Source organism: Rhineura floridana, chromosome 10 (genome assembly GCF_030035675.1).
Source record: "Rhineura floridana isolate rRhiFlo1 chromosome 10, rRhiFlo1.hap2, whole genome shotgun sequence".
Classification (NCBI taxonomy): domain Eukaryota; kingdom Metazoa; phylum Chordata; class Lepidosauria; order Squamata; family Rhineuridae; genus Rhineura; species Rhineura floridana.
In genome coordinates, this window is record NC_084489.1 from 17,951,833 (window position 1) to 17,968,726 (window position 16,894).

The 16,894-nt window shown below is 40.2% G+C and overlaps 1 protein-coding gene across 10 annotated transcripts in view; it reads left to right on the forward strand.

Moving 5' to 3' along the window:
- The window catches only part of CLASP2 (cytoplasmic linker associated protein 2), a 232,004-nt gene that overhangs the window by 178,675 nt on the left and 36,435 nt on the right, over positions 1 to 16,894 (forward strand). For all 10 annotated transcript variants that reach the window (XM_061587096.1, XM_061587086.1, XM_061587088.1 and 7 more), the window contains 2 exons: positions 90 to 153; positions 9,538 to 9,701. In XM_061587096.1, coding sequence (XP_061443080.1) covers positions 90 to 153; positions 9,538 to 9,701 — 228 coding nt within the window. The remainder of the gene's footprint in view (positions 1 to 89; positions 154 to 9,537; positions 9,702 to 16,894) is intronic.

Below are 16,894 nucleotides of genomic sequence, written 5' to 3' on the forward strand. Positions count from 1 at the left end.
TGAATGTAAAATATTTCACTGACTCCTTTTTAAAGTTGTACATAATATTACCCTGCAGTTAACTAATTAGTCTTATGTCATTTTGGCAGTCGTGTTGAATTAAAAAGGTTGTGTGAAATCTTCACAAGAATGTTTGCTGATCCTCATAGCAAGGTATGTATTTGTTTCATTCCATAGTGATTATGAACATCTACAATTTTATATAGGAATGCTACTACAGATACGAACTTCATTTGGTCAACAGAAGGAGCTTCCAATTGTGGAAGAACTCCTTCAGTGAACAAAAGATCCATCTTTTCATGAAGAGAAAATCTAGTCATAATGGACCTGAAAGCACATAACAACAACAAAACTATAGCATTGTTAACAGAGTGTTTATATTAGTCCAAATTCAAATGTTGGATTTTATCATGATCATTAGGTAACCATTCATTTTAAAAGTGACAGTTGGCACAGCAAAAGCATGTGGTTTTTTGTTTATAGGTTCTCAGTCAGAAATATAATGTAGTCAACAATGTCCAAAGTTATAATTAATGGTGGTCCAAGCCTTTAATGGTGCAAGAAGCACAAGATGGTATCAGGTAGTATCTCATACTGGACCAAGTTTTGTTGGTAAAGAAGGCATGCCTACTCAGCATTTTCCATCTCTAGAACATAGAGATGAGCCCTTTTTAGATGTTTTAGTGTGCATACAATGAACACGTGGGAGGGGTGTATGTGCATTCATTGTATTTGTAGGGAGGGCTTCTCCAAATATTCCGGAACCCTAAGATCCTGAATGCACGGATCTCCATGCATATAGTTGTGTGTGCATACTGTTGTGCACTAATGTGGGGGGGAGTGGAGCCTCTATTGTGATGCCACCCTTGCGTGCGTTTATTATACATACATTTTAAAAACTTTGACGGGTTTAAATAATTAGGATACTGTGTACGTAAAGATTCAGGTGAACAAACCTTGTAGGGGACTAAAGATTTAGGTGAATGAACCTTTTAGGGAACTGATAGGATACAACAAGAGTTATAAATTTGTTATTGCTGCTTGTTTTAATGTATTGTTCATATTTTAAATTGTTTTAATAACTTCTTTTTATTTAACTTTATTTCATTTGTAACTCATCCTGGGATCAAGAAATGAGAGAGGATGGGATAGAAATTAAAATAATAAAGAAAATAAATAATTGGTGGAAATGATACATTTGCTCTGAATAACCAAGAAGTCTGGAAGGCATTAAGTTAGAACATTAATTTTGTTGTTATAAGCTTATGTCTGAATGATGAATTTGTGAGAACTGTTAACTTTTATAAATATGAAATATACCACCTGTCATATCTTTAGGCATTTTGCCCCCACAGGATATCTCATTGTGAGGATGGAATGTCCCATATTAGTTTACAAAAGCTTGTACCATAAAAAGATCTATATATATTACAAGATTCCTTATTTTTACTGCAAAATAAACTGCTACTCCTCTGAAAATTGTTCACACTGTGGATTAATAACCTCACATATGGGAGGCATAGTTCTGATGGTATCTTGTAAATTAAAAGTGGTACGTAACAGTGCTAATGGAGGTTTTTTGTACATTCAGAATTACAACCAGCATACTTGTTTTGTGAAAGCAGTTTTCAGTCTAAGTAGATATCCCAGTCTTTCTCTTTAGAGCAGATCCTATACTTTTTGCAGTAGATAAGATTATAGTGAACTATGGTTGCAATTTTGGTGATCTGTGTGTATCGTGCATAGAGTTCCATTGCTAATGTAAAAAGGGGTAGCAAAGAGGTTAATAATTTTCAAAAGTGTTGTGGGATACCATTTCATATTTAAATTGCCATATAGCTCTGTAATCCAGTGGAAGTTGTCCAGAAATGTTCCCTTCAATGATTCACCTTTTCTGGGCAAAAAAAAATAATAGTTGAAAATCCACCCAAGGCACATGCTAACATCTCAACAGCTTCACACTTATTAAATATTTTGTCCAAGCCATGGGGGCAGCAATCTCAGTAGGCCAGCCTCTGCAGCTGCATCCTGGAAGCTCACTGCTATATAAATTCTTTAGACTTTGTATCCTCATGGACCCTGTGATGTGCTAGTAAGTGCTAGCCGCCCCTCAAGCATCCACATTACAGCTATAAGCCAAGTTCACATGCTCAACAACTATTTGCTGATGAGAGCGTCAACATTTAGTCATACGTTTTAAGGCCCACCAAAATATCACAGAATTTCCCAGAATTACCTGAGCAGGGGAGGGGGAGAGAAATGGTGGGCATAAATGTTGAAGCCAAGGAGTCTGCATCTGGGGGAAGAGGATACATTCAAACGAGGCTAGGTGCTATGCACTTACCAGGTTACACCATGGTGTGCTGGGAACGAGAAGAATGAGATTGGCTCCCTTTTCTGAAAACACAAGAATTGGCTTGCTACCCCAGGTCTGCTTCAATTCTTGGGCAAAACACAGATTCCTTGATAGGTGGAAAACAGGAATCAAGAGAAATTAATGTTTTCTCAGGGAATAAAACCCCACTTTCAGGTGGTGTAAAATCTTCTTCCATCAGTGTAGGATCCCACTGTTGGGCAGCTAGTTCTGTATTTTCCAAGTCTCACAAAGTAATGGATGGCTCATAAGAGACCCTATTACAGCAAAACTTTTACTAAACCACCCAAATATCACAAAATAGTGTGCAAGCTTTCGAGTTCTCATTGGCCTAATAGAGATAGAGATATTGCCCTAATAGGGATTTTAAAATTTACTGGTTTTGTCTGTTTTTAAGAAAGCTCAGTCTGGACCCCATTGCCAGCATGACAAGAATGGCTTGCAATTGCTCCAAATGCACCATTTTAATCCAGTCTTTAGATGAGATAGAGATCAGGAAAGATGACAGACTGAAGATCTGGAGAGATTAGATAGATAGATAGATAGATAGATAGATAGATAGATAGATAGATAGATAGATAGATAGATAGATAGATAGATAGATAGATAGATAGATAGATTAGATAGATAGATAGATAGATAGATAGATAGATAGATAGATATCTAACAGATGTTGAGAAAATACTAAAGCATAACAAGGATCACTTGCTGTTAAGGATATATAAGCTGCTGCTTAATTGTAATATAGAATCTGAACAGGTGAAGGAATTCATAATTAGATGGGGACAAGACATGGGAAAGAATATTCTCATGGGGGCATGGGAAAACATGAAAAAATCACATAGGTTATTTAATTATTCTAATCATTACTATTCTCATTATGCATTTAAGATAAATTTGTTACAAGACAGTGGCATGCTAGCATAAAATATCAACAGTAATAGAATAAATAAGAATTATCGTAGTAATTACTGGAAATTCAGTAAAGGAATGGAGATTATTATGATATGTGGTGGTGGGAATTCCAGTTGGAGGAAAAATAAAAAAAAGATTAACAGCTTAATAAGAAGAATTATAGGATACAAGATTGTGTTAGATTGGTGTTTTTCTTTCTATATTATATAGATGGTTCAGTAATGAATGAACATGAGTAGCTCCTTTCATATATGTTATCAGCAGCAATATTGTTATATGTCACTCAGTGGAGAACACAAACGATACCAATAGCTAATGAATGAATTGATAAAAGATTTTTGCTTTATAAGAACAAATGGATAAAAGACATACAAGACAGGTTTGAAAAAATTGGAAGCCATTTATTGATGATTGTAGAGTAAATTCAAAGGGAGCTTTTAAGTTACTTTAAATTATTCAAATATATTAATAACTGCAAGGGCTGAACAGATGTCTTAAAATTTAATGTCAAGGATAAAGCTTGTTGTGTTAAACAGTGGGCCATATTTATACTCATGAGTGTGTATGTGTATATATATGTGCGCACACATACACCCATATATATACACACACATACAGAGAGAGAGAGAATAAAGTTGTATATACAAATATATATGTGTAGTTGGATTAGTAGGCATGTAAATACAGATGTGTAGGTATGTAGACAGATACAAATATGTACACAAAGAGTTAGAACTTAATGCAAGAAGATACAGAAATGAAAATCAATATAAAATCATTTGTTTCTGGTGAAAATATGCAAAAGGAGATTTTTTTATTATTAAAGTGTAGGTTTGAATATGTGATAAGAAGTGTCCCCAAATTTGCTGGTGGATCTGGAATAATAAATTTGTGTTCTTTTATACTATGTTATACTCTTAGATCATAAAGTAATTTAAAATAATAATTAAAAACACAAACCTTTCTTTGACATAGCTTTCTAATGTTTCATGCTGGGGTTATTTCCCAGAAACAGCTCCCTACATGAAAATGAAGTAGTGAAATCACTATGGGCCTCTCAGTTTGTGTGTCATTATAAACCATAGTTTGATAAGCCACCATGGTTTAACGTCATGGTTTGTTTGAAATGAAACAAACTACAATCCCCAGTTTAGATGTAACACTATCCAGGAATCATGGTTTGTTGCTCCTCCTCAATAGTGGGGATGAGCCACGCAGGTGCCATCTGCACATTAATGGTAAATTATTAACTGTGGTTTGCTATGATGTGCAAATGCTGCCAATAAGTCAGTGTTTGGCCTGTGGACACTACTCCTTTCCCTCTTCTCCATGCACGCACATCAGGATGGTTGATATATGGATTCAATATCAATTGTGAGGGAGACCCCACATTTCAATAATTATAAATTCAATAATGTATACTGAGAGTATTGAGGAGTAGCAAGAAAAGGCTCATTAACATAAGGACAACTTTTGCCAGAAAGGGAGGGTAGGATGGCATCTGAACTTGCAAGCTGGTGTTTCTGAGGCAAATTACTCATCCCTGTCCTGCCTCAGATACTGTGTATTTTGTTTTGCTCCTCCTGCCAACTGAATATAAATATCTGAGCCACTGTTGACAATAAGGTATCTGAACATTAATAGCACAGGCCTTTTATTAAGATCTGTCCCTGTTCAGTTTTATCAGAATGCAAAGTATACCTGGCATCTGATGGACCTCATTGTAAAAGTTCAGTACTGTCAGTTTTATTTTGCATATTTTTCCAACTACTGTTTTGTGAAACATTTGGATGTATATTTTAAACTGCAGTTCAGTCAAGGCTGTACATGACAAACACTCAAATTGCTCGCTTACCTGTTTCGTAAATTGGAGAGCCTTGCTTGTATATGAGGATCCTACTTACTTGACCATCCATGTGGTCATTTTGTTTTAGGATGCCATTAGGGATGCCTCACAAGGTAGGAACACATTAGACTTACTGCGTACCCACTAAAATTGTATCACTTGCAGCACATGCATGGGATCTTTTAATTTTGCATGCAGTGCTGAAACATGTTGCAGGGAGCCATGATTGGGCTCAGTTCCCTGGCACAACCTTCTGTAGGATACTTGAGATTTATAAAAAAATGTATATGCACTTCTAATGTTATCATTTTAGTGGGTAATATAGTACATCCATGATACGTATCTGTTAAAATTATTACGCTTGAATCCACTCTTGTCCAAATGTTAAATAATTGCTTTCTAAAAGCTGTACTTTTCTTCCGATGATTTCATTTTAAAAGAGTGAGGTGGGCAGAGAAGAGACCTGTGAGCTTTTGCACTACTTAGGAATCTGATAGCAAAGTTGTTAACTTAATCATATTAAAATCCATGTATCACATTTTCCTCATACAGGAACTATGCAGATGGCAACTAATTTGTGTGTTTTATCTTCCCTTCCCTCCCTCCCTCCCTCCCTCCCTTGTTTTCTTTTTGCATGCTGTCCCCTGTGTTGGAACTCTCTGTAGAGAGTAAGTTGGTTCAATATTTGTTGGAGCCCTAACCTTATTGCATGATTGATATTTACCTTTTTTCCTCTACTTTACTCTTATAAATAATGTTTGCGCTTTATGAAATCCTTGCAGTTATGCAAATTATGCTGAAATGTTTTTGGATGTGCTTTTGTATACTAATTAACTGACCTTTTTGGTTTTGTACTTCTCCTGTGTGTTGTGGTGGTTGGCGCATCTGAATTTTACATCACCTAAGATCTATTATAACAAACTATACAACAGGGTGTTTCCCTCCACTGTTTCAGTTTCAGCTTCACACATGATTATCAGGAAATATTTTCAGGATGCAGTATTTAGTAAAAGCAATAATAAAGATAAGGTATTCACACTGTCTATTTCAGCTTTCATCATTTAGCTCCTCCTTTATTGGATGCCTGTACTTTTTTCTGAAAATATAGTGGCCTGGTTTGCAAGACACAGTAAGCCAAATTGTGGTTTACTGGGATCATTTGAGCATGCAGGCTCCTGAGGAGGAACTCACAGTTACTTTGCTTCTTCTGAGCTAAGGCAAGGTTTGGCTTATCGTGCCATCTGAACAAGGCTCATGATTAAGCTCACATACCATGAGCTGTACCCAAGTACAAACATTGGCTACAGCTCATGGTTTGTGAAGAGAGAGTTTAACCACCAGCCTGGATTCAAATGACACACTAAGCCAAACCTTGGCCTAACGTAGCCTGATGCAGGAATATAAAGAAACAAGGAGAAGCAAAACAGCTGCAAGTTACCCTCCAGGAACCCATCTGTTCATGGTCCTGGTAAGCCAAAGTTTGGTTACTGTGACTGGCAAATGAGGCCGTTAAGGCCTTTTTCAGGCCAAACAGTGATGAAAACTTCTATACTGTAGGGCAACTACACTCAGCGCACAACATGAAGGGGAATGAGAATTCTTGCTAGATAGTGGGCAGACCATGCTGGGTTGTGCATACTATATGGAACTGAGTTGTTTATATAACAAGAGATTACCATTGACAACAATTTCAACTGCTTAGATCACTTTCATCATGGTTCAACTCTCACAATTGGAAGTGCAATGGTTGCCTGTTGCTAGCTGCTAATTCAGCTGCATCAGCTTTAAATGTGCACCATGATAACCCCATCATTTGAACCAATGGGTTGGATCAAATTTGTTTGTTCTTAGTTCCCATTTAAATCAGTGCAAAAAGCTCATCACGGCTAAATTGAGTCTCATTAATTCAAGTGAGAACATATGTCAAGTAACTCAGCCTGGATCTAGCCAGTTTATGTAAGTGTTGTTTTTACAGTTAGGTGTTGTATTTCTTCTAGTAGTGGAAAGTACTTCTAGGAAACTAAGCTTGTATGCCTATTTTCCAATGCTACTTTATTTGGGCACAATTGCAACGTATTCCGTTGCAGTTGCTTGCACCTCTGCTGCTTGTCATAAATTTTGGGAGTCTTTAGGTCTCAGCAAGTGGTTTCCTGAGCTGCGTTGAGCCAGTTCATACATAATGTTAAATCCTCATTTAATATGTAGGTGCCTCAGGCATGTGCGTTCTTCCCTTACTTCTAATCCTGTGGTTCACAACAAAGGAAGAAAGTACCCACTCCTGTTTTTAAACTACTCAGAGTTCCCATTTCTTGTCTGAACATATTAGTTTAACTTCTAAGTTAGTTCAGATAAGCCAGGATCAAACTGCAGTTTATGGTTCTGACTTGTTTGAACCAGCTATAGTTTGAACTAACCAGAGTTCAACAGGGGAGTCTCGATTTTAATTTTAAATGAACCAGTTTTCATTCTCCTCCTTCATGTGCATGGAAGGGAAGACAGAGAGAGCCTGATAGCTTGCCATGGCTAGTAAGGCTAAACTATAGTTTAGCATTATGTCTAAGCCAGCCCTATAATTGGAGAGACTCAAGAGGAAAGCATAGTATACTCACAAAATGCCCCTTGTTAAAATTCAAATATTTTAAACTATAGCTTGTATTTGAATCCTATAGATCAGGGTTGAGGTACCTGTGGACTGCAACTCCCATCAGCCCCAGCCAGCATGACCATTGATGAAGGATTTCTATTCATTTGTTTATTAGATTTATATCCCACACCTTCTCCAAAGGAGCCTAGGGATGATGCAGTTTATAGGCCAACAACGTCTGGAAGGCCACAGATTACTCACCCCTGCTGTTGATAATTGATGAACTAGTGAACAGTTTGGGAGGAGACTTTCTGAACAGGGATTAGATACTTGTGACCCATGTCTATCTCCACTGATGAATTAATACACAGTGGAAGCACAGACATAATGAAAAGCCTTGGTGGGCCTCTTGCCTGGGCTGTGTTGTCTACCGTATAGTCTGATGCATTTTCTTATTTTTGGTTTAAATCGAAAATCTTGTGGCTTGCTCCTTTTTACATGTTGTGGAACAGGCTTTCTTTGACAGATTAGTTCACTGAGCAGGAGGTATAGCCCATTGATTACATTTAAAATATATCTCATACATGTAAAGAATCTAGATGTTTGACTGAGCCTTGGAAGATAAACAGTTGCACTTCGTGATATTTTATTGCACATATTGCAAGAGACTAAATTTTCCTCCTGGGAGATACCTTTTGCTGCAACAGATTGTTTAATCAACTGATTTTTAGAATCTGACACAAAGTTTGCAACTTTGTGTCCCTTGTGACTTTGACATCTTGAACAACAATCTTCCAAATCTACTGGTAATGAAGTTTTCAGTGTGCAAATTCATTGTGTATTTGTAGAGAAGATTTATCTTCTCACTGTCTCTTCCAAAAGTGTTTTGTTAGATTGTGAATTTTATCGTTTCAACAAACCATTTTAGTGAAGGCTTTATAAACAATGAAAATTAAATTTTATTCATGCTGCAATACTTTATAAGATAAGAAATTTGCACTCTTTTCACACTTCAACCCTGAATAGTAATTTTGTATAGAACATTTTTGCAAGTCCATGTTTGACTAAACTTTAAGGACTTGTCATGGCACCTTAGCTTTTAAAGAAAATCTGTATGTGGTGTGTGTATGTTGTGTTGCATGCAAGACTGAGTGGATTAACAGTCTAAAACAGTGTTTCTCAAACGAGGGGGTGGCAAGACCTCCTCCCACAGGGATGCAAACTATAATGAGTGGCTTTTTGAGTTAGCATTGGCTGGAGATGGAATGTTTTGGAGAGGAGAGAGAGAGAGAGAGAGAGAGAGAGAGAGAGAGCACATGTGTGCATTGAGTAAGCGTTGTTCTTGAACAGTATGAGTTAATATAGGACCCATGTGGGTAGGAATGTGGTGACACAACAGGGAACTGGGCAGATTTACCCAAAGTGACTTCTAAATTGAAGTGAATGGGATGACCTAATACATTTAAGAAAAGTTATGATTTCTTAAAGTTTGAGACACGCTGATTTAAACCATTTCCACAAAACTCAATACAGCAGACAACACCAAAGCAGTAGTGGGGGGAAAGTTGCGCCAGTCATCACAGCATTTCTTTTACCAGTGATACTGCATGAAGTACTAATTTTCTGAATTGCATATATACTCCTGAATCACAGATTCTTATGAAAAACAGACAGAATGTTTTCCTGCTTGGCTTTGAATCATTGCCTCTATCTGCTTCTGTGTGTGTTACTACATTCTTTTGTGAGTTCAGCACAGGCAAGCATCAACTCCCTTTCTTCCCTACTCTTTTTTTTTGTCCTTTTTTGTGCCCCCTCCAGGTGTTCAGCATGTTTTTGGAAACTTTAGTTGACTTCGTTCAAGTCCATAAAGAAGATCTACAGGACTGGCTATTTGTGTTGCTGACACAACTGTTGAAAAAAATGGGTGCTGACTTGCTGGGGTCTGTGCAAGCAAAAGTTCAAAAGGCACTTGATGTGACAAGGTAATAGATTATTGGCTGTGTGAAAATAGGCCCATTTTTTTAACTTTCTGCATCTTTGTATCAATAGTTCCTTCTTGCATGTTCCCAAATACTAAATCAAACTATTGTTTAGCTCCATGAATAAAACTGTCAGAATGTAATGAGATCAATATGTTCCCATATTTAACTAGATTATTCTGGAAGAATAATGTCATATACAGTGCCTTGCAAAAGTAATCAAACCCTTGACCAATGCTCTCATATTACTGAATTACAAATGGTACATTGTAATTTCGTTCTGTATGGTATTTTATTTTGAAACACTGAAACTCAGAATCAATTACTGTATGGTGACATTGGTTTTACGTTGGGAAATGTTTGTAAGAAACAAAAAAAACTGAAACATGTTGCTTGCATAGGTATTCAACCCTCACACATTAATATTTGGTAGAGCCACCTTTAAGTCTTTTGGGGTAGGTATGTACCAGCTTTGCACACAGTGTCGGAGGGATTTTGGCCCATTCTTCTTGGCAGATTTGCTCCAGATCATTTAGGTTAGTTGGATGTTGCTTGTGGACCGCAATTTTCAAAGAGCGCCACAGATTCTCATTGGGATTGAGATCAGGACTTTGACTGGGTCACTATAGGACATTCACCTTTTTGTTCTTGAGACACTCCAATGTTGCTTTGGCCTTGTGCTTGGGATCATTGTCCTGCTGAAAAGTGCATTTCCTCCCAGGCTTCATTTTTTTAGTGGACTGAAGCAGGTTCTCTTGCAGTATTTCTCTGTATTTTGCTCCATCTATTCTTCTTTCGATTTTAACAAGATACCCAGTCCCTGCTGATGAGAAGCATCCCCACAGCATGATGCTGCCACCACCATATTTCACTGTAGGGATGGTGTGTCTTGAGGCATGGGCAGTGTTAGGTTTGTGCCACATATAGTTCTTTGAGTTTTGGCCAAAAAGCTCTATCTTGGTCTCATCTGACCACAAAACCTTTTCCCACATTGCAACTGGGACACGCTCATGCTTTCTGGCAGACTCCAGATGTGCTTTCAGATGCTACTTTTTGAGTAACGGCTTCTTTCCTGCCACTCTCCCATACCAGCTAGTGTTATGCAGAGCTCTTGATATGGTTGACTAGTGCACCATTACTCCACTCCCAGCCACTGAACTCTGCAGCTCCTTCAGTGTGATTGTTGGCCTCTCTGTGGCTTCTCTCACAAGTCTCCTTCTTGCGCAAGCACTGAGTTTTGAGGGACGGCCTTTTCTTGGCAGTGCCTGGGTGGTGTGATGCAGCTTCCACTTCCTGATTATTGATCCAACTGTGCTCACTGGGATATCCAAACACTTGGTTATTATTTTGTACCCTTTTCCTAATCTATGCATTTGTATTACGTTATCTCTCACTTCTGTCGAATGGCCTTTGGTCTTCATTTTCCTTCAGATGCACAGCCTGACCAATGATACTTCAACAATGGGGTTTTTATCCTGACAATGTGACAGAAACTTTAACGATTCACAGGTGGAGGCCAATGGTAAGGTAACCGTGTCCTTGATGGGAAATGTTTGTAAGAAATTGCCCTAACATAAACCAATGTCACCTTACAAATAATTGATTTTGAGTTTCAGTGTTTCAAAATAAAATATCATACAGAATGAAATTACAGTGTACCATTTATAATTCAGTAATATGAGAGCATTGGCCAGGGGTCTGATTACTTTGCAAGGCACTGTATAATTGAGCTAAGCATATGTGGAGGAGTGTACCTAAGAGTTTAAAGAGCAGGGATTCCCAAACTCTTAATCATGCTTCCTTGAGAGTCTCACCATTTCCATTCAGATGTGTCAGCAATCTGAAGAACCTTCTGCCAGAGGAGGGCTCATAAGTGGGGCTCTCATTTCCTCCTTACTTGCCAGGTAACTCCCTGGCAGTGCTGGCAAGCGTCTACATGGTGAGACCCCCCCCCCATACATGAGTTATGCCTCTCGGTTTGAGGAAATTTTGCGTCACAAGTTTGACGCAAAAACAAAACAACCACCCACTGAGCCATAACGGTGACCAAAATAAATAATACACAAACCAAAAAAGAAAAATGTAATTGGAATAGAGATGGGGGGGATTAAAATAAACAAGATGAAAATTTTCCATGAAGTGATTCTCCTCAGGAGGTACTTGAGCCAAGAACAGCATTTTCAGCATTCCCTGTTGTGGAAGTCAAAACTTGGAACTGAGTGGGAAGGGTGAGTGGTACACATAGAGGGTAGGGAAGGGTGCCTACCAAAACTATAATATAGCTTGAGATGTTTCCCAAATTAGACTCTGAGTGGGTGTAAAATTCATGTGTGTGTATTGATAACTGCTTGAACTACAGTACAGGTAAGCAACTTGTTCTTCCTGCATGAACAGCCAACCACCAATACTCCTATGTTTCTTTTCAGCCAGGAGCTGCTCAGTCCTCCTGCCTATGGACAAAATATATTTTGAGCAAAACCACCTGCAGTATTTCCTATTCTCCCATGCATGTAAAGATGATCTCAGGTGGGTGATGAGCACCACCTAGCGGCTTGAAGAAAGAAAGACGATGATAAATTTTTAGTAGTCTTCTAGTCTTCCCTTGGATCTGTCAATCAGTTATCTTTCTGCCTTCACCAGAGTGGTTTGTCATGTGCTCTCTGCTCCTGATTACCTAGTTCAGACCGGTGGAATTGTGTTATTTGTTTGTTGTTCTGTCTACCATTGTTCCTTTACTACTTCTTCAGGCGTTCCTGAATTTTGGGACGGGGAGCTCTTTGTTCTTATAAACTTCAGGGCTTTTTCCTAGTCTGGATCTGCTTTCCTTCTGACTTTCTCTTTATTTCATTTCTGTTCTTTAAGTTTGATTAGTCCTTTAAGTTTTCCACTGCAGTGGGACCATTCTGCCCTCCATTTTGGTTTTTCCCTTTCTGACATTTTGGATTGATTGCAACAGCACTTTCTTGCTCAACATTTTCGATCACAACAGCACATTAACAACAGTGGAATTAACAGCGGTGTTGACAGATCTCCCTCAAAGTTATCAGCAGGGCTGCCAATCTTCTCGGTCACAGCCCAATTTACGTCAACCCCCCTCCCCGCTGGAATAGTTGTTGCCCTCTGCTTGCATATCCCCCTCCACGAGTATTCTCTTCCTGCTGACCCTGTAAGTCCCACTAGTGAGCCCTTCTCAGCCAACTCCTGTTGCTCTCTTGGGCTATGGGAAAGGCTAAAGCAAAGTCAGCAGAGCCTACTAAACGTAGCAGGTCGCTACCCCCCAATACCACATTCTGCTTCTGAACCCCCAGTGTCTTCAGCGCAGGTATATTCCAACTATATTGGAAACATTCTCCGCTTTATCTCAAGACATAATCTTCTACCGTCACTGATGCAGGCAGGGTGACCCTAGAACCGGAGTTAAGGCCATACACTATGGCTGGCTGCAGAACAGGGACGGGCTCTCAGGCCCTATCATTTTCCCTCACCAGTGCATGGGAACACTGTGGAGGGGGAGGAGGTAGCCCAACAGAAGCCACCTCAAGTGCCACTGACATTTCTCAAAGAGCTTTGCACAGGTCCTTATGTGTGCAGGAGCAATTGTCTGAAGATGAGGGTGGGCAGCCACAGGCTGCTTCACTCCAAGCATTTTTTTCTGCAAAGTCCTTGCCTGGTGATTTCATGGCATTTGCTGACAACAGCACAGCACAGTCCCATGGTCTCTGTCACCATGCACATGATAATAGTCAAACTAACATCATCAGGGTGCAGTCCCAGGTTCCAATACCATTATAACTGATATTTCTACCACTTTTCAGCAGCCCTCACCACGCCTTCCTTTTTCTACTCAGATGCTTCAGCAACTAAGGCAGGTGTTGAGGCAGATTTCTCTAGTGAATTAGCATCCAGAGATGCTATAACAGCAACTCAGCATCCTCCTTCTATACCTACACAACCTCAGGTTCTGTGCCATCAAGGAACCCTGCCATCTCCACAGGTTCTGCATCAGCATGGACACTTACTAACACAGCCTTAACGCAGCAGTAGCTCCTCCTCCATATCCCGAACCACATGATGCACAATGAGGATTGGCAACATGTTGGCGCTCTACTCACTCTAGAGAGGTTCATCAGAATACTCATGGAAATCAGATCAAGACTTGCTGATTTTAGATGAAAAGGTATGGAGTGGTACCTCTGACTCTGAGGTAACTTCCAAATGCCTATTTCAGGACACACTATCTCCCTCTGCTTTGTAAGACATTGGAGACCTTAGACCTGAAGGATGAAGATGCGACTGCAGCTCCTCCTTCATCCCGGGTCACCAGTGTTTGTGCAAATCATCAGCCTAAGTCTAGAGCAGTGACACTGCCTTCACTATTGACTAAAGTTCTTAAATCCAAATTTGACCCTCTACTACAAAATAAGTCCATGGCTACAGCTAACAAGCATTATGTTCTGGAACAACAATGGATGGATCATCTTTGTCTGCCACTAGTGGATGCTCCCATCAGGGGTCTCTTGAACCCTTTCTTGAATCCCAAAGACATGGATGCCCAACTTAAAGATCTCATGGACTGGAAGATGAATGTTGGGCTCCAACAGATACATGAGACCAGTACATTGTCTGACAGTACATTTGTTTGCCAGGACTTGCTTGTTGTGGTTATAGGACTTGTAGGACACTTCTAAGCAGGGTCCAGCTCGAACCAGAAAGTTTCTCGTAAAGATTTCAAGGGCAATGGCATTTATGACAGATATGGATGCCATGTAGTTTGCTGCGAGAGCTTTGACAGCATGGGTCTTCACCAGGAGATCCCTCTGGCTCCATCTCTGGGAGGCAGATGTTACAGCCCGTACAAACCTGGCATCCACACCATATGTAGAAGACAAACTGTTTGGAGACACAGCATTGAACAAGGTGTTAATGGAGTCCCAAAAACAAGAAAAAGCTAGTGCTTTTCTTCCAAGAAGAAAGAAGATAGGTGGACTTTTCAGAGAGTGTCTCACCCATATATTCCTACACAGTCCTTTCATGGTTTTAGACCGTGAGGAGAAAGGTCTGTTCTGCACATCCCTTCTGGTATCATTAGCACATCAACAGCAGGGACCATCAGCGATCTTCAGGTTGATTTGGAGCAGCCACTCCACGATGAGACAAGCAACAGTTCTGATGGTCCTCCTCCTGCAGTGGGAGGGTGTCTACAACTATTTTACCACAGATGGCAACTTGCCACATCAGACTACTGGGTTCTTTAGACTCTGAAGCTACGGCTCGGGCTGGAATTTATTTTTTACCCCTCTACTTTTTGTAACCTCTCCACTATTGTCTCACCTGGCTGAACAGCTCAGGGTTCAGGAAGCCACAAGTCACCTTCTGCTCATTTCAGCAATAGAGCCCATTCCACCTGAGGAGAGATTTCAGGACATCTACTCAAATTTTCTTTACAGCCCTCAAGAAAGATGGGTCCTCCCAGGAAGTACTGGATTTGAAATTTCTGAACAAGTATATCAAGTACCACAAGTTTCAGATGGAGACCCTTATGTCCATCAAGGAGATGGTACATCAAGGGAATATCTTGTCCTCAGTAGACCTCAGAGACATGTATCTTCATGTCCCCCATATACAGCCCCCACAGGCTTTTTCTGAGTTTCACAGTGACTGTCACTTTCAATGCAGGGGCATGCCCTTGGCCTTTCATTGGCCCCCAGGGTTTTCACCAAGATTATGGTGACCTTGGTGGCCCACCTCAGACTTCAGGGGCTCCACATCTATCCTTACCTAGACGACTTGCTAATTTGCACCCTTACCCTTCCAAAAACATGGGAGAACATCCAAGTGATGTTGGTGTGTCTAAAGGATCACAGATTCTTGATCAACTAGGAAAACCATCAGCTTTGTCCAGCCAGGTCAATTTGGCACCTGAGAGCAGTCTTGGACACGGTACACAGAACCTTGCTTCTGTCTTTGGAAAGAGTAAACAAAATTCAACAAGCAGTAGCTGCGATTCTGAAGGAAGTCTCGGTGGCTCCAATGTATCTGGCAGGAGTGTTGGGCCTTTATAGTCTTGGCAATACAGACAACCCTGTGGCCAAGGTACCACATTCGCCAACTCCAGTAGGCACTATTGTCCTTCCAGAACAATATTGCCTCCCATCATCACCTGCGGATGCTTTTGAACCATCATGTCCACAGGTCTCTGTTGTGGTCAGGGCTGTGGAGTCGGTATGTCAAACCTTCGACTCCAACTCCTCTGTTTTTCTACTCTCCGACTCCGACTCCTTCATAAATGGCAAATGTATATTAATTTTTCTACTGTCTGACTCCGACTCTGACTCCTTCATTAATGGCAAATGTATATTACTGTATTAATATTAATAAATTAATATTAATATTAATAATAAAATATTAATTTTATTTTGAAGTCGGAGTCAGTACATTTCTACCGACTCCGACTCCACCCAAAATTGCTTCCGACTCCACGACTCCGACTCCATAGCCCTGGTTGTGGTAGGTACACAAACCCAATCTTCAGAGAGGGGTTCCAATTCAAAATCCACCATAGATAATAGTGACCACAGATGCCAACCTAACAGATTGGGGGGCCCTATGCGAGGCTCATATGTTGCAGGAGACATGGTCTTAGGAGGAGACTCTCCTCCCAATCAATCTTCTGGACCTTTGTGCCATATGCCTAGTGTTACAGTATTGCATAACCATCAGACCCCTCCAAGCAGTCTTGATAAGGACCAACAACATGACTGCCAAGGCGCATGTGAACTGTCAAGGGTGCACTAGATCAAGAGCACTACAGGAAGAGGCATCAGCTCTCCTTACTTGGGTGGAAAATCACCTAGAGTCGCTGGTAGCAGAGCACTTACAAGGATGCAGACCAGTTAGTTGTGTCAAGAACAGGTTCTCAACAGAGAATGGAGACTATATCCAAATGTGTTCAAAAAGATGGTGTCACGCTTTGGAAAGGTAACCATAGATCTATTCGCGACTCACCACAGTAGTCAAGTAAAACGATTCTTCTCCTGACATGTAGAACCCTAAGTAAAGGCCAGAGATCCACCAAGTCTGCTGTTCGCATTTCTTCTGTTTCCAATTCTGGCCAGAGTGCTTCCAAAAGTACAAGAAAAGAAGGCAAGGGACCTGTTGGTGGTGCCGTACTGGTCTCGCCAGCCATGGTTCTCCGA